Here is a 27,158-nt window from a genome sequence, read left to right as displayed (position 1 = left end):
TCCTTAGTTTCAACTCCCTGCCATTAGTTGAGTGTGTGTGTGTGGGGGGGGGCACGACGGGGGGGCCCCTTTCTTTTTTACTCTTTTTCCCACAGGAAGGGTGAAGAGACGCATGACTCGAATGGTTTTATTTCTCATCAATGAGTCTCAGTGAGCCAGCAGAACCCATTTAACCCTTTCCCAGCAGATTTAACACTGGCTAATAGGCTGCGATGTTTAAAGTAAACTCTGACAAACTGTTATGTGTTTATCTTCTTTGATTCTATTATGATTCTATTATCAAATCTTATTTAATCTTTTTATTACTGACCTTGGCACAAAAAGTGGGAGTGTGCTAATAAAGTTTGCAGTTGATACAAAGCTGGGAGGTATTGCCAATTCGGAGAAGGATCGGGATATTATACAGGAAGATCTGGATGATCTTGTAAACTGGAGTAATAGTAATAGGATGAAATTTAATAGTGAGAAGTGTAAGGTTATGCATTTAGGAATTAATAACAAGAATTTTAGTTATAAGTTGGGGACGCATCAATTAGAAGTAACGGAAGAGGAGAAGGACCTTGGAGTATTGGTTGATCATAGGATGACTATGAGCTGCCCATGTGATATGGCTGTGAAAAAGCTAATGCGGTTTTGGATGCATCAGGAGAGGCATTTCCAGTAGGGATAAGGAGGTTTTAGTACTATTATACAAGGCACTGGTGAGACCTCACCTGGAATACTGTGTGCAGTTCTGATCTCCCATGTTTAAAAAGGATGAATTCAAACTGGAGCAGGTACAGAGAAGGGCTACTAGGATGATCCGAGGAATGGAAACCTTGTCTTATGAAAGGAGACTTAAGGAGCTTGGCTTGTTTAGCCTAACTAAAAGAAGGTTGAGGGGAGATATGATTGCTCTCTATAAATATATCAGAGGGATAAATACAGGAGAGGGAGAGGAATTATTTCAGCTCAGCACCAATGTGGACACGAGAACAAATGGGTATAAAACTGGCCACCAGGAAGTTTAGACTTGAAATCAGACGAGGTTTCTAACCATCAGAGGAGTGAAGTTTTGGAATAGCCTTCCAAGGGAAGCAGTGGGGGCAAAAGATCTAACTGGTTTTAGATTCTACTTGATAAGTTTATGGAGGAGATGGTATGATGGGATTTGGTAAGTAATTGATCTTTAAATATTCAGGGTAAATAGGCCTAATCCCCTGAGATGGGATATTAGATGGATGAGATCTGAGTTACCTAGGAAAGAATTTTCTGTAGTATCTGGCTGGTGAATCTTGCCCATATGCTCAGGGTTTAGCTGATCGCCATATGTGGGGTCCGGGAAGGAATTTTCCTCCAGGGCAGATTGGAGAGGCCCTGGAGGTTTTCGCCTTCCTCTGTCGCATGGGGAATGGGTGACTTGAGGGAGGCTTCTCTGCTCCTTGAAGTCTTTAAACCATGATTTGAGGACTTCAATAGCTCAGACATAGGTGAGGTTTTTCGTAGGAGTGGGTGGATGAGATTCTGTGGCCTGCGCTGTGCGGGAGGTCGGACTAGATGATCAGAATGGTCCCCTTCTGACTTAGTATCTATGAATCTAAGTGGCCCTTCAAGGCTGAATATAATATTTTACATTTTCTTAAAGGTGTTTTTAAAGTGAAGATTACTTTTTTGACTGGGATAAAATTCATTTTCAGCCCGCTTATGTTTTTGAATTTTCCTACTGATCAGATTGTTACATGGCTCCCTTTGAAAGGTGAAATTAGAAAGATTTATCTGCTTAGTAATTTTTCTACTTATTTAATTTTATTCCTAAAACATTAATGTGGAAGTGAAAGTGCAGTAGGGTAAGTGTGCTTAAAAGTGGTATTTAATGTGTTCGTGTTATTTTCTGTTCACAGTCTCTAATATTCGATGAAGTTGACCTGTCAGATGCCAGTGTAGCTGAATCGAGCACAAAAAAATGTCAACAACAGCTTCACGGTACGGTGCCATTATCATAACTGTATCCTTGAAAGCTATAAAAGACTGTAACTAAGACAATCAAAATGTTCTCAATAAATTGTTTCTCATTTTCCTTTATTTGGAAGTGTATTGATGAAATAGCCTATAGTGTCATGACAACATTATATTAACTGTTGATAATTCTGAACCCAGTTTCATGCTCATCTTTTATCAGTTTTTAATATATTTAACGTTTGTTTAATAAAATGCTGATACAGAACATTAAAAAATAGTGAAGGTGAATATCAACTGTCCTTATTTTCAATCATCTTTATTTTATGCTGTAGTTTTTCTTTTAATGTGTCATTCTTTTAAGTTAAATTTCCTGGATGATTATCACTTAGTGTGATTTTTAATTCCCTATTCTTAAATTGATAATTCTGATCCTCAACTATATTAAAATAATTGTTTTTTTGCTGACCATATTATTCTTAGTTGGTTTCAACCTCGCTGTCTTTGTATTTATACCTTATTTATGCAGTGGGATATGAATGAGGGCATTACAAGTTTATATAAATCCATATCGGAGTTTTACACAAAAACCTAGAATTTTGTCATCTTTTCACGCTTCTAAGGGAAGGCTGAATGTTTTGTAATTGTTTTAAATTATTTCATTATGGGAAATAAATGATACAGATCAGTCTGTCATGTCCGTTCCCCCCCCATACCCCCCAAAGTGGTGAGGTTTTGTGAACATTCTTAACTCTTATGGAAAGGTGTTTTATAGCCAAGGACTAGCTGCCAAGAATACTCTGGGTGACATCCTGCTCCATGAAATCAATGGAAAGTCTACCATTGACTTCAGTGGTACTAGGATTTCACCACTCTCAATCTAACTATTAACATTTCCATTTTTCCTGAGGATTTTAGTTGTCACAGATGATCATGGTCACATAGTAAGAGTCAATTTCCAAGGAAGTCCAGTGCCAGCCTGATGAAAGCTTTGCTAATGAAGACTCCGGGGCTCGCTCATTCTGGTGTTTGATGAGTAGCTAAAGTGATCAGAGCAAGTGTGCTTTCATCAGCCTAGGCTGGAGGTCAGGTTGTTGCACTGACTAAAGTTTCTTTAGCATTTATAATTTCCTTCCAAGATACAGTGATTTTCAGTAACTAAGTTTGGAGGACCAAATCCACATCTGGCAGGATAGTGTGAGATCTTTTGGCTTGGGGAAGGTAGAAAAAGGCCCTTATTTTTGGTGCTTTTGCTATTTGGTTGTCTATTGTCAGTGAAGAGTCCAGAAAGCCCTCTTGGCTGCAAGCCATTCTGATGACAGTGGGACATATGCCCTCTAGTGAGGGTTATGGAATGTTAGCTATTTTTTCATAGTGGTTCTCATTATCTATTTGAAATTCTACTTCCATCTTGCCTGGTTTTAGATTTAGACAAAAACTATTTATCATTCCAGCAGTGGGATAGCTGAGGAATGATGGTGAAGTGTAGTCTACCTGTGTGAGAAGACGTTCCAAGTTTTTTTTGTGTCCTAACTCTACTTGGATTTTTGAACAGGGGGAAATGGAAGCTGCCTCACTAATATCAGACCTTTATTCAGGAAAATTACTTTATCATTTTGCAAATGACTCTTAATTCTGTTAGACATTGAGGAGTTTTCTCCAAGATGTGACAGTGGAACACTAATCAATTGGAGCATTTGAGGGGTCTTGTGGGGGAATTATTTTGCATTGGCTTTGGTGGATATATTTAGTAGGAATCTTTCTACATTTAATTATGATTTCACAGGCAGGTCCAAATGAATATGAAACACCTCAGGACAACAAATATAATTACTAATAGGGATCTTTTTCAAGTTTTGACAATGTAGCTTTTATCTTCATTGTCTATCACTGTCTTGCTTTTTATTAAAAAAGTACATTAAATAACTTCAAAACATTTTAAAAATGCATATAAATATTAACCACATTTATTTTCAGTCATTGATCTACAGGTGTATGTAAAATGCTATGGTTACTGCAAATCCACCTGGCTTAGTGCAATCATATGAAATGCACAGGCATCAGGTGGTATAGCACCTATTTTTAGTCCTAATTGATGTTTGGAAAATTTTAGTTCTGATATCACCTGCCTTTACAGGCGTGACTGAAAGATGGTTAACAGTAGGGTATGAATTTTAGCTCTGAGCTGTTAAATTGTATTTCTAACCCTTCCTGCACATGCCCACAAAACCATAAATGCTCACTTCCTTTATCTCTTCTAAATCATCAAGTAATGGGAAAAACTTCAGTGGTTTAGTTCTGCTGTCTAGTCACTTCTGTGGGTAATAAAGGAAATAATGAAACCATATTTTGGACCACTGTCCCTGCTAGGAATATATGATTTGCCACACTAGATCAGATCTATGGTCCAGTATCCTGCCTCTGACAGTAGCCACCACCACATTCTTCAAAGAAAGGTGCAAGAAACTTTACAGGTAGATATGGGATAATCTGCTCCTTATGGAAGTCTTGTCCTTACCCTACATTGTTATAATTTTTGTTGTTGTTTATTATTCTGGATATTCTTGTTATCCGAATAGGTGTCTAATCTCTTTGAATTTTGCTAGTTTTTGACTTCTGTGACATTCTGTTTCAAGGAGTTCCATAGTCTAATACTGTGTGAAAAAGTATTTCCTTTTATCAGTTTTGAATTTGCTGGTTTTCAGTTTCATTGAACAGTCTCTTCTTCCAGTCTTACAAGATGGGGAAAACAGAAGCTTCCAATCTACTTTCTCTAACTAGACCACATATTATTTTCTATTTCTGTCCCTTCCCCTCTCATTTACCTACTTTCTAAGGTAATCATTCCTAGTCTTTCTTTCAGGTGAGAGGTTTCCTAAACCCCTATGCATTCTCACCAGTCATAGATTCATAGATACTAAGGTCAGAATGGACCACCATTTTGATCATCTAGTCCGACCTCCTGCACAATGCAGGCCACAGAATCTCACCCACCCACTCCTACGAAAAACCTCACCTATGTCGGAGCTATTGAAGTCCTCAAATCGTAGTTTAAAGACTTCACGGAGCAGAGAATCCTCCCTCTGACCTCTTCAAATTCTGCAATATAATTTTTGAGGTGGGGGTAACCACTACTGCACATAGTACTCCAGATGAGGGGAAACCATTGATTTATATAATGAGATTATAATGTTTTCCTTATTATTTTCTCTGCCATTTTGGATGCATCCTAACATTTTGGGTTTTTTTTGACAGCAACTGCACATTATGCAGAGATCGTCTTTGAACTGTTCAGTGATGCACCAGCGAGGTCCCTTTCCTGAGTTGATGCAGTTAATTTAGATCCCTGTAAGGTGTATGAATATTTAAAAATTTCCCTCCAGTGTGCGTTATTTTGCATTTATCAACAGTGTACTTCATGTTGTCCATTCACCTAGCTCGTTTAAGTCCCTCTGAAGTTCCTCAGTTTTCCCTGGGCTTGAATACTCAAAATAATTTGTCATCTGAAAATGTAGCCACCTTACTTCCTGATCCACTTTTCAGATTGTTAGTAAAGGTATTAAACAACACCAATACTAGTATAGAATCTTGAGAAACCCAGCTGTTAAGTTTTTGCTGTGATGAAAGCTCACCATTTATTTCTGCTCCTTTGTTTTCTGTCTCTTAGGCAGATTTTGATCCTTGACAATACTTTGTCTCTCATCTCATGACTACTTAGTTACTTTAGTAGCGTCTTCTGCAAGAATTTGTCAAAGGCCTTTTGAAAGCTAATAAATTAGAGAATCATAGAAGTTTAGGACTGGAAGGGACCTTAGTAAGTCATCTAGTCCAATCCCCTGCACTCAAGGCAGGACTATGTAATAACTAGACCATTCCTGACAGGTATTTGTCTAACTTGTTCTTAAAAACCTCTAGTGACAGAGATTCCACAACATCCCTACACAATTTGTTTTAGTGCTTAACTACTCTGACAGTTAGGAAGTTTTTCCTAAAGTCCAACCTGAATGCTTCTTGCCCTATCCTCGGGGGTTAAGGAGAACAACTTCCTTCTTGTAACAACTTTTTATGCACTTGAAACTGTTATCATATCCCCCACTCAGTCTTCTCTTCTTCAAGCTAAACAAATCCATTTTTTTGAATCATTTCTCATAAGTCATGTTTTCTGGACCTTTAATAATTTTTGTTGCTCTCCTCTGGACTTTTTACAATTTGTCCACATCTTTTCTGAAATGTAGCACCCAGAACTGGATGCAATACTCCACCTGAGGCCTTATCAGCGTGAAGTAGAGTGGAAGAATAACTTCATATGTCTGGCTTACAATATTCCTGCTAATAGATCCAGAATGATGTTCACTTTTTTTGTAACAGTGTTACACTGTTGACTCATGTTTAGCTTGTGATCCATTATGACCCCCAGATCCCTTTCTGCAGTACTCTTTCCTAGGCAGTCATTTCCCATTTTGTATGTGTACAACTGATTGTTCCTTCCTAAGAGTATGTCTTCACTACCCGCCGGATCGGTGGGCAGCCATCGATCCAGCAGGGATTGATTCATCGTGTCTAGTCTAGATGCGATAAATTGACCCCTGAGCGCTCTCCCATCGACTCCTGTACTCCAGCGCCGCAAGAGGCACAGGCAGAGTCGACGGGGGAGCAGCAGCAGTTGACTCACCACGGTAAGTTGATCTATGTATGTTGACTTCAGCTACGTTATTAATGTAGCTGAAGTTGCGTAACTTAGATCGATCCCCCCACCCCTCCAGTGTAGACCAGGGCTAAGTGGAGTACTTTGCATTTGTCCTTATTGAATTTCATCCTATCTACTTCAGATCATTTCTCCAGTTTGTCTGAATTTTGAATTTTAATCCTATCCTCCAAAGTACTTGCAACCATCCCCACCCTTTTGCTCCCTCACAGCTTGGTATCATCTGCAAACTGTACAAGTGTACCCTGTCAAAGAATAACGTTAGGTTGGTTTCACATGATTTGTTCATGACAAATCCATGCTGACTGTTAGTTATCACCTTATTATCTTCTAGGTATTTGCACATTGATTGCTGAATTATTTGCTACATTATTTTTCCGGGTACTGAAATTAAGCGTGACTGGTCTGTAATTCCCTGGATTGTCCTTATTCCCCCTTTTATAGGTTGGCACTATATTTATCCTCTTCCAGTTCTCTGGAATCTTTCCCTTCTTCCATGAGTTTTCAAAGATAATCACTAATGGCTCAGTCAGCTCCTTGAGTATTCTAGGATGTATTTCATCAGGCACAGACATCTAGAATATATCTAACTTGTTTAAGTAATTTTTAACTTGTTCTTTCCTCATTTTAGCCTCAGATCCTACCTCATTTTCACTGGTGTTCAGCATGTTAGACACCCAGTCATTGCTAACCTTTTTGGTGAAAAGTGAAACAAAAATGTGAGTTAGCACTTCTGCCATTTCCATGTTTTTTGTTATCTTTCCCCCGTCATTGAGTAAGGGCTCTACCCTGTCCTTGGTGTTCCTCTTGTTTCTAATGTGTTCTTGTTATCTTTTATGTCTCTAGTTAGTTTGCTCTCATTTTGTGCCTTGGCCTTTCTAATTTTGTCCCTACATGTTTGTGGTGTTTGTTTATATTCATCCTTCATAATTTAACCTAGTTTCCACTTTTTTCAGGACTCTCTTTTTTCAGTTTCAGATCATTGAAGATCTCCAGGTTAAGCCAGGGTGTTCTCTTGCCATACTTCCAATCTTTCCTACACAGTGGGGATAGTTTGTTCTTGTCTAATAATGCCTCTTTGAAAAACTGCCAACTGTCTCAAACTGTTTTTCCCCTTAAATTGCCCCCATGGGATCTTACCTACCAACTCCCTGAGTTTGCTAAAGACTGCCTTTTTGAAATCCATGATCTTTGTGCTGCTGCTTCCCCTTCTACCATTCCTTGGAACCATGAACTCTACCATTTCATGATCACTTTCACCCTAGCTTCCTTCCACTTTCAAATTTTCAACCAGTTCCTCCCTATTTGTCAAAAATCAAATCCAGAACAGCCTCTCTCCTAGTTGCTTTCTCCACCTTCTGAAATAAAAAATTGTCTCCAATGTATTCCAAGAATTTGTTGAATAATCTGTCAACTGGTTTCTCTTTTATCCAGTAGTTTAACATGTTCAAAGAATTCTAATAGGTTAGTGAGGTGTGATATTCTTTTGCAGAAGCTGTGCTGGTTAGATCCTTTCGTACTATGATCTTTAAGGTGTTGTGTTTTGTTCTATTTTTAATGAGAAAGATCATAAGAAACGGTCATACTGGGGCAGACCAAAGGTCCATCTATCCCAGTATCCTGTCTTCCAACAGTGGCCAATACCAGTTGCTTCAGAGGGAATGAACAGAAATAATAGATAGTCATCATGTGATCCCTCTCCTGTTGTCCACTCAGTAAAACTGAGTACAAGAGTTGCTAAACTATCTTTTCCCTGCCAACAGCAGGAAACTAGAAGTGCTTTTCTCTGGAGAGATTAGAAGCATTTCAGCACTTCTTTAATTTTGGGTACTACAGGTGTCTGTCCTTTTGATTTCAGGTTTCATAAATAAGAGCCCAAGACAATTAACTCCAGTTTAGAAGATGTCTGTTTTGGTACAAAATGCTATTTACTTTCTCTGTGGATAATTTTACATCAAAATTATTATTGTTACCCCCTTTGGCCCAGTTGATTAGCTATTATTCAGAGCCTTGTGGGTTGCTTCCATTAGAAGAAGGTATTAATGAGAGTCAGGTATTTCTTTGATGCAATCCTGTTTATTTACAAAGAATGTCCATAAAGTCCTGTTTTCCTGAACACAATGGAATCAAACAGGAGACCGTTTCTTTCCTCACAAATCCAAGCCAGCACTCAGCTTAAAAAGCTCTCTTTAGGCTTTTTTCTCAGGGCCGTTCTCTTAGTGCTCATTCTGGCTGTCTCCTGGGCTTTCTGCTGCTTCTCGCACAGACATAGTTTCACCCCATTTTTGGTTTGTAATAAGGTCCCCCTAGCAAACCACTTGGAATTCATGACCCAGCCACTGCCCAGGTTAGCATGCAATCTAGTCCTTTGGTGGTGGTTTTCTATTGTTCCAGTTATCACTAAACAAAGACGCATTTAACTTTTCCCTAATTTAGTCTGAATGGAAGGTGGCTACCATGACCAACAGCCTCAGTGAACGGTGTGACTGCCCAGCACAACATTAACATCTTCACAACTGGCTGCATTCCCTTCACCGTCATTGTCCATGTTATTCTATCATCAACTTGTAACTATGTCATTGCTTCTTCTGTTCATCTGCATCATTCATAGTGCTTTTGTTGCTCTGGCCTCTGCGTGTTAAATTGCTAGATAACTGAGTTTGCAATTCCAGTAGATTATTCCATGATGAAGAGCTCAGTGTTCTGCTGTGTCTTCGTGCTAAATACATACAGCAAATTTTCTTAAGTGCGGCGCACCTGCAGTTCCCATTAACTCCAAGGGGATTAGTGAGTAGTCAACACTTGTGAAAATCCACATAACCCCAAAACTCCACCACTCAAGAAAAGCCAAAAAAATGCAGGACTTGTGTTTTGTTCTTAAACCTTAATTATTAGATCTTTCATTATGGTCTGTAGGAGTACTCTGAATGCCTTTACCTGCCATTTGTTTTCTTTGTGAAAATATCTTTTGACTAGATTTCTATGTATATCAGGTGTGGGCAAACTTTTTGGCCTGAGGGCCACATCTGGGTATGGAAATTGTATGGTGGGTCATGAATTCTCTCAAAATTAGGGGTTGGGCGTTGGGGTGGGGCCAGAAAAGAGGAGCTCAGAGTGCAGGAAGGGGTTCTGGGCTAGGGTAAGGGGTTGGGGTGCAGGTGGGGGGGTGAGGGCTCCAGCTGTGGGTGCAGGCTCTGGGGTGCAGGCGGAGGCTGGGACCGAGGGATTTGGAGGGCAGAACGGGGATCACGGCTGGGGGCAGTGGGTTGGGGCATGAGAAGAGGTCGGGGTGCAGGATCTGGGCGGCGCTTACCTCAAGCAGCGCCCAGAAGCAGCGGCATGTCCCCCCTCTGGCTCCTATGTGGAGGCATGGCTAGGCGGCATTGTGTGTTGCCTCATCTGCAGGTGCCGTCCCTGTAGCTCCCATTGGCAGTGGTTGCCAGCTAATGGGAGCCGCATGGAACCGTGCAAGCCCCCGACCCCGCTCCTTGGCTGGAGCACCGGAGTGGGGTAAGCCCCGGACCCAGCTCCCTGGCAAGAGCTTGAGGGCCTGATTAAAATGTCTGAAGGGCCGGATATGGCCCCCGGGCCGTAGTTTGGCCACCCCTGATGTATAGTCTCTGCTGATATTCCTTTCAAGGGTGACTCTCCTCTCTGCCCACTCATTTAATAAAATAAAATGAATGAGTTTCTTTTCTGAAACTGTTCCATATTTCTTGAAAAGCTTGCTTAGTTAGGCCTTGTCTGTACTGGGTTTATACTTTATATATAAATAACCAAAATATTTTAAAATTTTGATTTAGTTAAATCAGTGAAAACCTCTGTGTGGATGCTTAAATTGATTTAAACTTATCTTGTATTGATGTAGTTTAAGTCCATTCCTTACTCTAACTTAATCTAAATCCATATAAAACAGATTTAAATCAATTTAAGAGCGTCCACAAAGAGGTTTGCATCAGTTTCACTAATTTTTAAAAATTATTACAGTTCAATTGGTACAACTTTTGTGTGTAACGAGGCTTTAGGCTTCCTTTCACCCTGTCTTAGATCAGATTTGTGAGTTGAATATAAGCTAATTTTGCCACTTCATGTAATATTTTAAAATATTTTTTTGTTGTAGAGCCACTTAAATAAATTTAACAATAACAAATATCAATCTGCCAACCACCGGCACTCCACAGTTTTCTGGAGTCAGAAGGATTACGTTGCTTGCAATGCTAATTGAAAAGACTAATTTTTAAGAATTTTAGTAACCTTTCTATTTTCTTTTCCCATGAGTTACCTGTAAACTTTTTCTTTTGAATTCTGTCCCCTGCCATTATCAAAAAGGGTGATGAGTAGTGTCGCTCTAAGATTTAAAACCGGCACATCTAAACACTTCCATATGATGATTATTTTTTGTTCCAATGCAATGCTAACAAATGGTCCCAGGGTGATTGTCTGCAGACTGAAGCCCTTTCTTTATCAAAATAAGGTAGAGCATGGGTAGCAACAGTTCAAGCTTCTGTACACACATACCTCAACAGGAGTGGATAGTTCAGTCTCCATTCCATTTAGTTTTCAGCATTTCTGCAGAGACTACTGTCAAGGGTGTCAATTAATATCCTTTATGATTTTAGTCTACTAGTAACTGAGACCTGGTTGTGGTCTTCTAGTAATTTAGGTTGCCTGCTCTTTGAGAGATTATTAAATAGCCCATGGATGATAATGAGTTTTGACTGCTATTGATCTGAGCAGTAGTCATACTACTGAATTAATGGGGGAAGTGCTTTGTATTCCATTCAGTCCCATATGGAGTCTTTCTCATATTCATGCTGTTTTAAACACAAACCAAACTGAAATAGCAAATTAATTACACTGCAGCAAAGAATGGGAGCTACAGAAACAATTAGTGTTAGAGTTTTATGAAGTATTTAAATTTTTTACTCCATTTAACACATACTTTTTTTCCTGATAATGATTAAAAAATGTAATGAAACTGGAAGCTCTCCAGAGTAATGCACCATTTTATGCTCTCTCTGGATCCTTTGATGTCTCTGGGTGTGACTCTTAAGATTAAGCATTTTTAGGTCAGACATGGCACGCTTGCTGTCTCCTTCCCTAGTGTGCCTGGAGACAGTGAAGCTCTAAGTTTAATTATGAAATAGCAATAAAGCATTTGAGTGGTGAGGCTATAATCCATGGATAAAGTCCATGGGAATGGGGCTATTACAATGGAAGCTTGGTACTTCAGAAGAGAAAAAAATAATTAGCAGATTTTTAAGACACTGTCTACACAAATAGTCTTGTTTTAGTAATATTTTCATGGATCTTGTTTTCTACAGTTATTTGTCTTAAGCAGGTCACAGGTAACTTAATAACTTTAGGAGCAAAAAAGGGAATGACATAGCTTATTTAATTTGCAGAATTTGAAAAAAAAATGTTAAAAAGACTTAAAGATAACTACATCAGTAAAGAGATTAATATAGATTAAATATATGTTTTATTTCCTTGTCTTGTCTCATTTTATGTTACTTTGTAAAGGTAGTCAGTGAGAGTGACAAGTATTTTAGAAATTAATGCACAACAACTGTCAAATTTCATTCTTTGGAAAGTTTTGCTTTTAAATTGTTGTCCTACCCACCCTGCTGCAGATCCATACACTAAGATGGATTATAACTAGGAACAAAAACATTGATAAAAATGTCAGTAAAAATCTTGCAAAATACTTCTAGAACAATTTCAGCAGGCAAAATAGTGTTTGTTAACCATGCCTTGGATGTAAAGGACAAATACATTTACCTTTTGATAAACAGTGATCTCTAACTTCAGGCACATACGTTATTTTTATGCAAGTATATTACTGTTTCAAAAAGGAAAATGGTTGGTGCTTGATTTCAATATACTGTGTGTTTTACACACCGATTCAACAAGATATGTAAGAGAGTGCCTTCCTTTAAATATGCAAATCTTCCGATGTGACAGTTAGGGTACCTCTACAGTGAATGGGAGCTCATGTACTCTAGATAGCTCGTTAAAAATAGCGGAGATAATGCCACAACATGGGGTTTGGCGCAGTCTGCACAAGCTCATTGGTATTAATGCATGCAGCCAGTGCTGAAGCTCACATTGTGACTAGCAAAGTACAGCTAGGACAGATGCATCTGTGCAAGCTGCCACTCATGCCCTCAGTTGCAGTGTAAGACATACCTTTAGACATATACTTAAATACATTGCTGAATCAAGGTCTCAATGCATAGCAATGTACAGCAAATACTTTCTCCATGTATGAGACTGTTGTAACAGGTATGGCAATCTCCTGCAATAACCTTGGAAGACCTTATCATATTAAGTTTATGCATTAAGATGGGCTGGATTTGCATACAGCTTCCCTAGTGGGGAGATGTGCCATCGATGAGACCTGAGAAGTGTATAGGAGTTTGAAAGACAATATTGAAAATGTACCAGACAAGTATGGACTTTTGGAATAATTAAAGTGGATTCCTGAGGAATCCCTAGGGAGAGGTTATTACAAATTTCCCTACTCCGAATATGTAAAATCCCGCTTTTTGAAGCATCCCCCTCAGGAGAAGGTCATTACCTACTGATTGCCTGCTACAGAAGGCCAAGATCAAAGGCCTGAGCTATATAAATGAATGGCAGATCTTCCCAGCCTTTGTTCTGGTTGTGAATCTAAGATAGATAACTTGTAACCACGGAGAAAACCCAGTTATGAGTTTTGAAGGACTAAAACCTACCAGAGCCCCAGGTTAGAGGTGGGGGTAACCTCTGGTAAGATGCTTAGTATAGATGTAGGTTCTTTTATTGTTTTAATGTGTTTTCTCTGTAATGCTTTTACCTTCAGAATAAATATGCTTGCTTAGAAGGAAATTGCATGGTAACTTATAACTGTGGACAATATACTGATCATAACTCTCAGAGAGAAAACAAAGTATAGATGCTGGCCTTTTTTTAGGCTGTCTTTTCTGGCTGGGAATATCACAGTGTAATCCAGGGAGTTATGCAGCCTTAAAATCCCCAGTCAGGAGGGGAGAGATGTGGGTCTTTGCCCAAGAGAGCTGGGAGACAGAAGCCTGTAATTCTGTGACAAGTTCATCACTTTTAAAAGGATGGGCAATATAAGATCAGAAATAGAGCTTTAGACCTGAACAGAGGAGATGTTCAAGGAATAAGATGATATCCAGAAAATTGTTGGTTTGTGACAGATGTAAATAGTGGCTCAGGGTAAATCTCTCTCTCCTTCTGTCTCATTCTTTGTGTCATAAACTCAATCCCAGTTTATATCAAGAAGAAATCTCCGTTCCTTGTAAATCACATAGTTAGGTTCATTATCATGCTTTTATCCTTTCATCTGAAGGAATTATTTTCTTATTTTAGCAATTGGACATTGCTGGAGACAGGATGTTGCATTAGCGGATCTATTCTATTTGTACATTTTAGCAAGGCAATTCCTATGTCATTTTTATTTTGCTTGTTCTTGACTGTAAATAAGACCCTGACCCTGCAAAGGGATTCATTAAGGCAGACCCTTATAGCACTACACTGATCCTTTTGCAGGATGGTAAATAATACAGCAAGATCAGAAAGTGGACCTGCACTATTGTTTTTACTACATATTCAAGTCTCATAAAACTCTGACATAGCTACAAAATTGGATTTTATGAATCAACATCTAATACAAACTACATTCTTCATCTCAATTTAAATAGGCTGGTAATCATCCTTTCACAATGCATAAAACTGTTTAATGGTCTAAAGTGTTTCCTTAAAAAAGAGAGACAGAGTTTCTTCGTTTTTAATACATTTATAACTTATTTGTAAAGCTTTTTGTCTATAAATTATCAGACACATGTCATGGCATTATAGAAATAATTATATCTTAAAAAATACAATACAGTATGTATAACAACTAATGTGTGTATAACATATAAGAAGAAAATAAATATTTGTAGGAAGGCGATAGTTTTTTTTCCTACCTGTATTTACTGATTGCATTTTTGAAGTGACACTTTTTAGTGACCGGTGAAATTCTGTTATCGAGGAAATGCATATTCCCAGCCTAGCAACTGTCAAATGAGACTGAGAGAACTACAAGATCTTGCATCATAATTCTACTAAATATAGACAGGACATATGATCCTGTGAGTTGTTAAGTTTCTCCTAAGTGATACTGAGTAGATTCCTCTTTCATTGGCTTCACTGGGGATTGAGAGAAACTCGATATCAATCATTTTCTTGCCCAGGCTTACAGTGTCTTGAGATGTTTTGTTTTTGTTTACTGGCTAAGCCGCTGACGCATCAGAGACCACCTGTATCCCAAATACTAATATGGTGAAGGGTGATGCTATTAGTTTATTGAATTCATGACTTGAGTATACTTAACAAAAGATGGGGATAACTACTGTGCCTTTTTGGTATGTGTGCTTTATTTTCTTGCTAAGAAATAGGTCATTGTATTAAAGTACATATGAGTCATTAGAAAATGTTGCTATGAAAAGCTGAAAAATGCACTGCAATATTGCTATTTTCAAAATCATATATTCAGTGCCATACATTGTTACAAACCTAGGTGAGCATTCTTCGACCTAGGTGAGCATTCAAAGGGTGTGACTCTGCTCTCATTGAAGGTAAATAGAAAATCTACCATTGACTTCAGTGGGAGCAGGATTTAAGTCCAGTCAAATACAAGATGCTAGCCAAAAGTGGGGATTATTGATAATTAAGATGGATTACCAGGTAAAGTTATATTTGGAGGAGGAGAAATTAGGAGATGGGTAAAGGAATAGATAATAGAATAGATAATTAGGAGATGGGTAAAGGAAGAGTTTTCAAGGAATGCCTGGCAGAATGATAAAAGTTGAATGATTTGTTTTGGAGAATGAGGGATGGGGGACAGAGGAGAACAAGAAAAAAGAGATTGAATGAAATAGGTACAGAAAAGGAATGAATTTAAGCAGTACTTCAGAAAGCATGAAATTATAATTGATTTGTGCTTCATAATTCCCAAAGAGCCAAGAAACAGATGCGAGAATAGATTGCAGACTTCTGACTAATGTGCATCCCCAGAATTTGGTCTACCAAATATTGTGTTACTGATGATGAAAAATGGTTTTACAAGTGAGATACTGAAATAAAGCAGAAGTTAATATACTGGAAAAACAATCTCTTCCAAAGAGGCGCCTCTTTATCTGTCAACACAGAAAGAATCTTCTGGATGCCAAAAACAATCCTATGAATAACTTAGGGCATGTCTAAACTGCACAAAAGTTCTAACTACAGGGATTTTAATAGTAGTATGCACCAAAGTGCTGCACTGTAACTACCCCATGTGGACCCTGTAGGCATGAACTAAAATATTCTTCTTTGAGAAGTATTCCTCTGGGTGCGCTGTTTAAGATAATCATGTGCCCTGCGCTTGTAATCAGAGATTTGTAGTAGCAATGCCTGGTTGGGTCGCATATGCACGGTCTCTGCCTCACAGTGCCTCAGGCAGTTATAAAGCATGGTGCAAACAACCTCCCTTCTCTTTCCTTCCCCCGCCCCCCCGACTTCCTTCTCTACTGCCTTGCTTGAGTCGGAGCACTTAGCAGTGCCTCAGTACTCAACCTAAATAGCATAGTTATTCAATTAAAAGTTAATTGTTGATAGCTTATAGTTAACTTTCCTTCTCTGTTTACTTCCCTTTTATTAAAAAATGCTCTCATATTAGGAAATTAAATTTCAATTGTTAGTGACCCTTTAGAGTAGAGTAGTTGTTCTCCCTTCTGGGGAAAAAAGCCTTCTCTGAGGGGCATGCCCAGCTCCCCAGGTTTTAAACTCTGCCTTACGTGCAGACTCTATTCCAGTCTCTGATGGGCACTCAGTGTGTCTGTTGCCTTGGTGAGTCACACATCCCACAGAAGTGCTCAAATTGCCATAATCTGAAAGCCTGCACCAGGAAGACGAGAGACTTGCAGTTGAAACTCCTTATGATGGAGAAATCTCTGTGCCCAGCATCCGAGCCCAAATCACGGACTTCCCCGGACAACAGTCTCCTACAGCAGCCTCCTATCCACTCTCCTTCCCTCCCTCTCCCTCTTCAGGGACCCCGCTCACGAACATCTGCTATGACAGGAGGTAAACCAGCTATACACCTAGGTGTAGCAGAATCAGTACCAACGCAACACAGAGGGAAGGGATTCTATTCATAATACTTCCTAACCCAGAAAAAAACTGGATGGAGGCCTAGTTTCGACTTACAAAAACTCAACAAATTTCTGAAGATCCAATGCTTTAGGATGCTCACATGAGCAACTATAATTCCAGCACTGGAAAGAGGGGACTGGTTCTCAGCCCTCGATCTCCAGGACACACATTTTCATATAACCATACATCCCTCACAGAGGAGGTTCCTTGGGTTTGTTCTAAGAGCAGACCACTTTCAGTACAAAATACTTCCCTTTGGACTCTCCATTGCCCGATGGGTATTTTCGAAAGTCTTCGCAGTGGTAGCAGCTCACCTCCACAGACAAGGGATCATAATATTCCCCTATTTGAACAATTGTTTACTGAAAGCATTGATTCAAGAAGGGGCACTTGAAGCTGCTCAAAATACAGTAGCTCTTTTCACATGTCTAGGCCTACAAATAAATGCACAAAAATCAACATTAGCACCTGTGCAGAAAATGGAGTTCATTAAAACCTACCTTAATTTTCTGGAGGCTACGACCTTTCTGCCCTGACAACAGTTCACAGCTTCACTCAGTCTGATCTCCACAACATCAGAGAGTCCGCAGACATTGGCCAGGGCTTGCTTACAACTGTTGGGCCACATGTCCACAACGACGTTCATCGTCAAATACTCCAGACTGCACGTGCAATGCCTGTAGGCCTGGCTCTGAACAGTCTACATTCCGCACAGACTCAGCATAAACAAATGCCTTATGATGCCGAACAAAGTAAAAGACTCCTATAGTGGTGGACACAACCAAACAAGGTTTGTGCAGGAGTCCCCTTTTTACAGAACCCTCCAACGGTGATGATCACTAGGCACTTCCCTATTAGGTTGGGGGGCACAAGTGCAGACTCGTACTATCCAAGGCTGGTGGTCCCCATCGGAATTCCTCTTATATATAAACCTACTGGGGCTATAGATGGTTCATAATACATGCTCCAATTTCCAACCTCTGATCGAGAACAAAACCATAAAAATCCTCACAGACAACATTACTTGCATGTTATACAATGTTATATAACGTTACTAGCTCTCAATAAACCAGTAAGGGGGGGGACATGTTCACGCTACCTATGAATGGAAGCCATGCTACTTTGGACCTGGTGCATCAGCCACAACATCGACATCTCAGCCTTCTACCTACCAAGATGCCAGAACACCACTGCAGATCGCTAAGCAGAAAATTCTCCCAGGATCACGAGTGGGAAATGGACCCTTGAGTACTACAGAATATATTCAAACCATAGGGGTTCCCAACTGTAGAGCTCCTCAGGACAACACAAAAAGCCAAATGTCCACAGTTCTGCTCCAGAGCAGGATTGGGTCCCCATTCTCTGGGTGATGCCTTTCTCATCAAATGGGATGCACCCCTATTGTGTGCCTTCCCAATGACCCCGCTTCTATCATGAATCATACACAAAATCAGAATGGACGATTCCAAAGTCATCTTGATAGCCCCCACGTGGCCCTGGCAAACCATGGTTCCTTTACCTCCTAAAGATGGCTGTGTGTCCACCACACACTCTTCCTCTTCTACCTCATGTCCTCTCACAAGATGCTGGCCAGGTTCACTATCTGAACCTGACAAGACTCCACCTCAAGGCGTGGCTATTCCATGGCTCTGAGAAGCTGAAATTACCTGCTCAGAGGAAGTAAGGGACATTCTGTTAAATGGTTGTAGACCAACTACTCGACATACATAACTACACAAATGGAGGTGTGATAAATGAAGGGAGGGGAGTAGCACCCTTTTATGGACACCCAGCCAGCCAGTAGCTATAAAATCCCTCTTAGTAGCTGTTCTCTAATTGCTCTACCTGTAAAGGGTTAAAAAGTCTAACTGCTATGCATATGTAAAAGGAAGTGAGTGGGCACCTGGCCAAAAGAGCCAATGGGAAGACTAGAACTTTTTAAAATGGAAAAAAGACACTCCCCTTTTGTCTGTCTGTTGTTCTCCCAGGGAGAGGCGGACAGGGCAGCAGCTATGCTATAAGAAGCTTTGGCCAGGTATGAAAAAATCATCAGTATATACCTAGAAACTACTCCATTTAAAACCCCAGATATGTAAGTAGATAAGGAAATGTCTACGAAGACGCAATTTATTCCTTTTGTTTCGTTATGGCTTGTGGATTCCTCTGTGCTAATCCCAGGCGTTTTTGTTTTGCTTGTAACCTTTAAGCTGGACCTCAAGAAAGCTATTCTTGGTGCTTAATCCTTGTAGTTGCTCTTTTAAAATCTAGCAATAGCCTGAGTTCCCAGATGTATGTTCTTTTTTTTTAATTAATAAAATTTACCTTTTTTAAGAACTGAATTGGATCTTTGTGTCTTAAGAGATTTGTGAACGTTGTTTACAATTAGCTGATGGCAACAGCTGATTTCCATTTTTTTTCCCTCTGAGCTCTTCCCCAGAGAGTGTGTGTGTGTGAAAGGGCTTGTGGGTACCCCACAGGAAGGAATTCCCAAGTGTGCCTTCCTGAGCTCTCAAAGGGATTCTGCACTTGGGTGGTGGCAGCATCTACCAATCCAAGGTCAGAGAAAAGCTGTAACTTTGGGAGTTTAATACAAGCCTGGAGTGGCCACATCACAAATATAAAGGGAAGGGTAAACACCTTTAAAATCTCTCCTGGCCAGAGGAAAAACCCTTTCACCTATAAAGGGTTAAGAAGCTAGGATAACCTCACTGGCACCTGACCAAATGACCAATGAGGAGACAAGATATTTTCAAAGCTGGAGCGGGGGAGAAACAAAGGCTCTCTCTGTCTGTGTGATGCTTTTGCCGGGAACAGAACAGGAATGGTGTCTTAGAACTTAGTAAGTAATCTAGCTAGATATGCGTTAGATTCTGTTTTGTTCAAATGGCTGATAAAATAGCTGGGCTGAATGGAATGGATATTCCTGTTTTTGTGTCTTTTTGTAAATTAAGGTTTTGCCTAGAGGGATTCTCCGTGTTTTGAATCTGACTACTCTGTAAAGTATTTCCCTTCCTGATTTTACAGAGGTTTTTCTTTTACTTTTTCTTCAATTAACATTTTTCTGTTAAGAACCTGATTGCTTTTTCATTGTTCTTAAGATCCAAGGGTTTGGGTCTGTGTTCACCTATGCAAATTGGTGAGGATTTTTATCAAGCCTTCCCCAGGAAAGGGGGTGTAGGGTTTGGGGAGGATTTGGGGAAAGATGTTTCCAAGTAGGCTCTTTCCCAGTTATATATCTGTTAGACACTTGGTGGTGGCAGCAATAAAGTCCAAGGGGAAAAGGAAAATAGTTTGTACCTTGGGGAAGTTTTAACCTAAGCTGGTAAAAATAAGCTTAGGGTGTTTTCATGCAGGTCCCCACATCTGTACCCTAGAGTTCAGAGTGGGGAAGGAACCTTGACAGGCCAGTATTAATTTTTATAATCCTTGTGGCCCCCACCTTCTGCACTCGAAGTACCAAAGTGGGGAATTAGCCCTGACAGGAGGCCATTCACTATATGGGGCAAAAATAAATAAATCACGCAGTCTACTCTCCTCTTCTTCTGATACTGGTCTATATATTGGAACATAAAAAATCAGGTCTCTTCATGAGTTCTGTCAGAGTATACCTTGCAGCTGTCACAGCTTTCCACCATAAGGTGGATGAATTATTGATTTCCGCTCACTCAGCCACCAAGCATTTTCTTAAGAGCCTTCATAATATCTACCCCAAAATACAAACCCCTACTCCATCATGGGAACTTAATGTACTGTTATGGGCCTTATCAGATGACTGTTTGAACCACTAGTGACATGTTCACTACTTCACCTTTCAACTAAGGTGGCCTTCCTTGTCGCCATCACATCTGCCAAATTGGTGGGGGACCTAGGAGCTCTAATGGCATACTTACCATACACAATATTCTTCACAAATAAAATTACCTTAAGACTGCATCCCAAGTTTTTAACTAAGGTTGCCGCCTCATTCCATCTGAAACAACCCATTCATCTCCCATCGTTCTTCCTGAAACCCTGTGGGAATAAACAAGAAGCAGTACTCCAAACCCTGGATGTAAAAAGGAAGCTGATCTTTTACATTGAGAGAACAAAGGCTTTCTGAAAATCACCAGAATCATTCCTCTCTGTCACAGCATGCTCAAAAGGAGGCACCATATCTAAACAAAGACTAAATGGATCTCTGGATGCATTGACTTTTGTATCGTCAACAACGGCTTCAACCCCCAGCGGGGACCCACACACACTCCACCGGCGCTCTATCTGCTTCAATAACCTTCCTTAACAGTGTCCCCACCATGGATGTGACGGGTTCATCACAGAGATCCCCTTGAGACTGTCACCTGATGTGCAGAAATTACCTCTGAGCCCATTTTCCCTGATGACTTGGGACTCCAGAACCCTGCCTTGTTGAGCCACACATGCTAGTTTGCTGTAACACAGACGCAGGTCTGAACCATGTCCCCAAAGCTGCAGACTTTAACCAAAAACTGCTCAGCAGGTCACCTCTCTCCAGCACCCAGACACCCAGCTCCTAAGGGGATCCAAACCCCAAATAAATCTGTTTTACTCTGTGTAAAGCTTATACAGGGGAAACTCATGAATTGTCCGCCCTCTATAACACTGATAGAGAGATATGCACAGCTGTTTGCTCCCCAGGTATTAATCACTTACTCTGGGTTAATTAATAAACAAAAGTGATTTTATTAAGTATAAAAAGTAGGATTTAAATGGTTCAAGTAATACCAGACAGAACAAAGTAAGTTACCAAGCAAAATAAAACAAAACATGCAAGTTTAAGCCTAATATATTTAAGAAACTGATTACAGGTAAAATCTCACCCTCAGAGATGTTCCAATAGTCTTCTTTTAGAGATTAGACTCCTTCTTAGTCTGGGTCCAATTCTTTCCCCTGATACAGTTCTTTTTAGTTCCAGCTCAGGTGGTAACTAGGGGATTTCTCATGACTGCAGCCTTCTTTGTTCTGTACCATCCCCTATTATATCTTTGGCAGGAAGAAATCCTTTATCCTACAAGGCAGGAATCTTTTATCTCTCTCTGGGTTCCCAATCTTCCTTCTAAATGGAAAAGCACCAGGTTTAAGATGGATTCCAGTATCATGTGACATGCTCACATGTCCTGTGAGACTTCATTACTCACTGGCTGGCACCCCCTATACAGGAAGGCTTACAAGTAAACAGAGCCATTTACAACCAATTGTTCCAGTTAATGGGAGCCATCAAGATCCTAAGCCACCATTAATGGCCCACACTTTGCATAATTACAATAGGACCTCAGAGTAATACTTCATATTTCTAGTTTTAGATACAAGAATGATACATTCATACAAATCGGATGAACACTCAGAAGATTATAAGCTTTGTAATGATACCTTACAAGAGATCTTTTGCATGAAGCATATTCCAGTTACATCATATTTACACTTATAAACATATTTTCATAAAACATATGGAGTGCAACATCACAATGGACATCTGCAAAGCAGCAACCTGGGTGTCAACTTGTACATTCATACAACATTATGCATTAGAGCAGCATTCATCATCAGATGCTCCATTTGGACTTACTATCTGATCACCCACCATGACTACAACTTTGAAGCCCATTCCTTCCACTGACAGGAACTGCTGTACAGTTGCCTAAAGTGGAACACCCACAGTGACACTCCTCAAAGATAAAGAGAAGGTTACTTACCCTGTGCAGTAACTGAGATTCTTAGTGTGCTTTTTTTGAGCTCTAGGTTCTTTAAAAGGAATCTGCTTCTGAACATTTTTGTGTGTGTAAATGTGCTTTTATGTTGTTTGTGAATATTACCAGTTAATACAATAGGTATGCTTTTATTGGGTGCGGTACGTTGCAGACACTACAAAAATTTTTCTCTAGCCTTTTTATAAAGGCAAAACTATTTAAGGACATCCAGGGTTGTTCCAACTTTCAGTTCAAGTTCCACATGTGCTGTTCACCTACCTCTCTGTTGTTAGTTGCTATCTGTTTAAAATATTTGTGACCTATAATATTACAGAATGTCTGTGGCACACCTGGAACACCCCCATATTCACCACTGCCATATAATAATGATATGTTTTGTACAAAGTATGCCTTGTGAGGTATAATTTTTAAAAGTCTTTGTCATAAATATAAAGGGAAGGGTAACCACCTTTCTGTATACAGTGCTATAAAATCCCTCCTGGCCAGAGGCAAAACCCTTTCACCTGTAAAGGGTTAAGAAGCTAAGGTAACCTAGCTGGCACCTGACCAAAAATGACCAATGATGGGACGAGATACTTTCAAATCTGGAGGGGGCGGGAGGACAAATGTCTGTCTGTGTGATGCTTTTGCCGGGAACAGATCAGGAATGCAAGCTTTACAACTCCTATAAAGTTAGTAAGTAATCTAGCTAGAAAATGCATTGGATTTTCTTTTGTTAAATGGCTTGTAAAATAAGCTGTGCTATTCCTGATTTTGTGTCTTTTTGTAACTTAAGGTTTTGCCTCGAGAGATTCTCTATGTTTTGAATCTGATTACCCTGTAAAGTATTTACCATCCTGATTTTACAGAGGTAATTCTTTTACCTTTTCTTTAAATAAAATTCTTCTTTTAAGAACCTGATTTATTTTTCATTGTTCATAAGATCCAAGGGTTTGGGTCTGTGTTCACCTGTACCAATTGGTGAGGATTATTATCAAGCCTTCCCCAGGAAAGGGGATGCAGGGCTTGGGGGGAATATTTTGGGGGAAGACGTCTCCAAGTGGTCTCTTTTCCTATTCTTTGTTTAAAATGCTTGGTGGTAGCGGCATACTGTTCAAGGCCAAGGCAAAGTTTGTACCTTGGGGAAGTTTTTAACCTAAGCCGGTAAGAATAAGCTTAGAGGGTCTTTCATGCAGGTCCCCACATCTGTACCCTAGAGTTCAGAGTGGGGAAGGAATCTTGACAGTCTTGATCTGTTGAACATTAATATCCTGTTGGATTGTATGTGCTATCATTGTATGTGAAGATACAAAATTTTACTATATGTGATACTGAAATATGTTGTGAGGTTGGGAACATCCACAACCAGCCTTTCAGGTACAACAATGGAGGAGCCAGATGCGCTGATGGCCCACACACCCAACAACTATGCCAGGTTCTGTATACAATGGAGACTTCTCAGAAAGAGCACGTAGACAATGGAGAATGCTTGACCAATGGGGTCACAGGCATAGATCTTTCCAGCAAGCTGGAAGAAACTATAAAAGAGGGGAAGTGACATCACCACTTAGCCTCACTCCCCCCACAACTCAACACCTAGAAACATGTCTGGAGGACAAAGATTTTGAACTGGGAAGGTGGTCCTGAGATGGAGAGTTCCAGACTGTGTATTTAAGATCTATAACTTGCTTGTACTATCTATCAGGCTGAGACACTGCTTGATTCAAATTCTGTTTAGTTTATAGAACTTAGACCACAAATTTATTTTATTTTTTAGGTAACTGACTTTCATTTCTATGCTTATTAGTTATAATCACTTCTCTTTCTGTAGTTAATATATCTGTTTTACCTAAAACAGTGTGTTTTGGTTGAAGTGCTTGGGAAACGTGCTTAGGTTACAAAGGCTGGTGTATGTCCACTTTTCTTTGTAGAAGTGGCGAACATAATGAACTTACACTGGTGAGGCTTCTGACTCGTGCAAGACGGTACAGTTTTGGAGTACAATGCTGGGAAGCTGGGGGGAATTGGCTGGAGCCTCTATTTAGTTTGTTCATGAGTGGCTGAGAGAAGCATGTAACTTAGTTAGGTGTGTCCCTGCCTGTGGATGTCTGTGTAAGTACAGTTCCTGATGAAGGTTTGTGGCTTAGCAACAGCATCACAGTGTGAGAGGGAGCCCATATTGGTGGAACAGAAGGCTCAGCAGTCCCACAGTTCACGTGGCACCCTGAAACACCCGTCACAATGTTCCAAGTCAAATGCAGTATTGCCTATCCTAAAAATACAAGAAATATGAGTCAGACCCCAAAAAATCATGAGATTTTTTTAAAAAATGAAACCATATTTTATAGTCTCTTTAGATTTTCTTAACTCCCCTCCCTAATCTGCCCTCATCCCTTTCCAATATGTGTTAAAATTATAATGTTACCATCACTCACAAATTTATTGTGAATAATGCAATTTAGGGCTCTCATTGCAGGACCCAGCTGAGGTCAGGGCAAGATTGTGCCTCTGTAAAAATGCACAGTATGATAGACTGAGAAAATCCTGCAATATCCTAGGCAAACCTTGGAATTAAGTTAAACCTATTGAATGAGTTTAATACCTTTTGTGTCCATTATATTAAAAATGCAGTTGTGTATGTGGTATTGTGGAATTATATGTAACTCCTCTAGGAGGAGAGGGATGCTAATGTAATTTTTTGGTTATTAGCTCCTTTGAAGCCACTCCCTGGAGAGGTTCACCTATAATAGTTCAAACTGGATTCTCCAGGGAGACAAAAAGAATTTTTGGATGAATAGCTGGATAAGGGCTGGAAGGGACCTCAAGAAGTCATCAGGTCCAGCCCCCTGCACTGAGACAGGACCAACTAAACCTAGACCATCCCTGACAGGTGTTTGTCCAACCTGTTCTTAAAAACCTCCAATAACTGGGATCCCACAACCTCCCTTGGAAGCATGTCACAGAGCTTAACTCCCCGTATAGTCGGAAAGTTTTTTCTAATATCAAACCTAAATCTCCCTTGATGCATATTAAGCCCCTTACTTCTTGTCCTACCTTAAGTGAGAATGGAGAACAGTTGATCATTGTCCTCTTTATAACACAAGTGGTCCCTCAAGAAATCAATTCTCCTGTGCATCTTTTGCAGATGGGGTTTCCCGTAGTTAGACCCTTTTGTGACCTGTCACATTAACTAATGCCAGAGGTTCTGCTCCAGAGGAGATGTGAGTCTGGGATCCCTCTTGGATGCCTTTCTTATCACTTGGGCTCCTGGTCTGATGTACACCTTTCCACAGGTATCCAGGGTTTTGAGGAAACTGAAGCAGGATGCAGGTCATGATATCCCCATCAGCCAGGCAGTTTTGGTATTCAGACCTCATGAACATATCAATATGGCAACCCATCTTGCAGAACTATGGCCAGATCCTGCACCTGGATTCATCATCCCTGAACCTGACAGAGCATGGATGCTGGCTTGCTGATGTCTGTAGAAAGATTTGCTATGCTGCAGTTCAATTCATCTTGCTTCAAAGCAGGAAATCCTTGACCAAACTGACATACAATTCCAAATGTTAAAGGTTTTCTGTCTAGCCAGCGCAGCATCAGCGTTTGCAGGTGGTAATCTTGATTCTAGTTATACTGGACTATTTACTTTATCTGAAACAATCAGGTCTGTCCCTTAGCTTAATACAGGTACACTTGACAGCAATTTCTGTGAACCATCCTCTTATACAAGGCTACACTGTCTTTTCACACCCCATAGTGGTGAGATTCCTCAAAGGGCTCACAAAGGGTTTTCTCACTGGTCTAGGAACCCCTTGCATTCTTTAACTTTAACTTAATGTGAACTGGACTGATGAGCTCCCCATTGAGCCACTATTATCTGTTTTGTTTACCACCTGTTGATGAAGACAGTCTTTTTAGAGTCTTTACATCAGGTAGGAAGACGTAAGACAGCCAGGCCCTCCTGGTACCTCCCTTTACATTATCTTTCACAAGGACAGAGTCACTTTCATACCTCATTTGAAATTTCTGTCTAGGGTGGTTTCCGACTTCCACTTCAATCAGTCTGATCACCTCCCGGTTTCCTTCCATAAATCTCATTCTATCCCAGGTGAATTGAAACTTCACACACTGGATGCCCCAAAAACATTGTCATTTTATTTGGCTAGGACCAAGCCATTCACATGTACACCAAGTCTCTTTTGTGGCATTTTATGAAAGGGTTAAGAAGCAATCTGTATCATCACAGAGGTTAAGTGGGTCTTGGACTTTGTCAGGACTTGTTATATTTTGGTTAAGAACAATCCACTTGGATAGGTGAGAGCTCATTCCACGAAGGCTCAGGCAGCCTCTGTGACCTCCTTAGGTAACATCCCCATACTGGAGATATGTAGAATAGCAACATGGACTTTGATTCACAACTTTAATTAACCTTCGATTGCTGGCAGAAATTTCCAGGGTGGATGGTAGTTTTGATAGAGCTGCTGTACAGTCACTCCTCAACTGGGCATCTGCTAGAGCTGGGTGGGAAATGGCTTTCTTGTCCTGCAAGAATTTTTCAAGATTTCAGAATTTTTCTCATCCCAAATTGGGACAAAAAAAACAACTCCAACTTTTTCAGACCCCCCCCC

General features: G+C 40.1%; 1 protein-coding gene across 1 annotated transcript in view; it reads left to right on the top strand.

The window, feature by feature from the left end:
- DGKH (diacylglycerol kinase eta) overlaps window positions 1–27,158 on the top strand; it is a 263,958-nt gene that overhangs the window by 141,487 nt on the left and 95,313 nt on the right. Inside the window, 2 exon segments of the mRNA XM_038385138.2 lie at window positions 1,881–1,937; window positions 1,939–1,962. Of these exon segments, the coding sequence (XP_038241066.2) occupies window positions 1,881–1,937; window positions 1,939–1,962 (81 nt within the window).

This window comes from Dermochelys coriacea, chromosome 1 (assembly GCF_009764565.3).
Source record: "Dermochelys coriacea isolate rDerCor1 chromosome 1, rDerCor1.pri.v4, whole genome shotgun sequence".
In the NCBI taxonomy this organism is placed as follows: domain Eukaryota; kingdom Metazoa; phylum Chordata; order Testudines; family Dermochelyidae; genus Dermochelys; species Dermochelys coriacea.
Note: the sequence above shows the minus strand (reverse complement) of the source record. Positions and strands in the feature narration are given on the sequence as shown.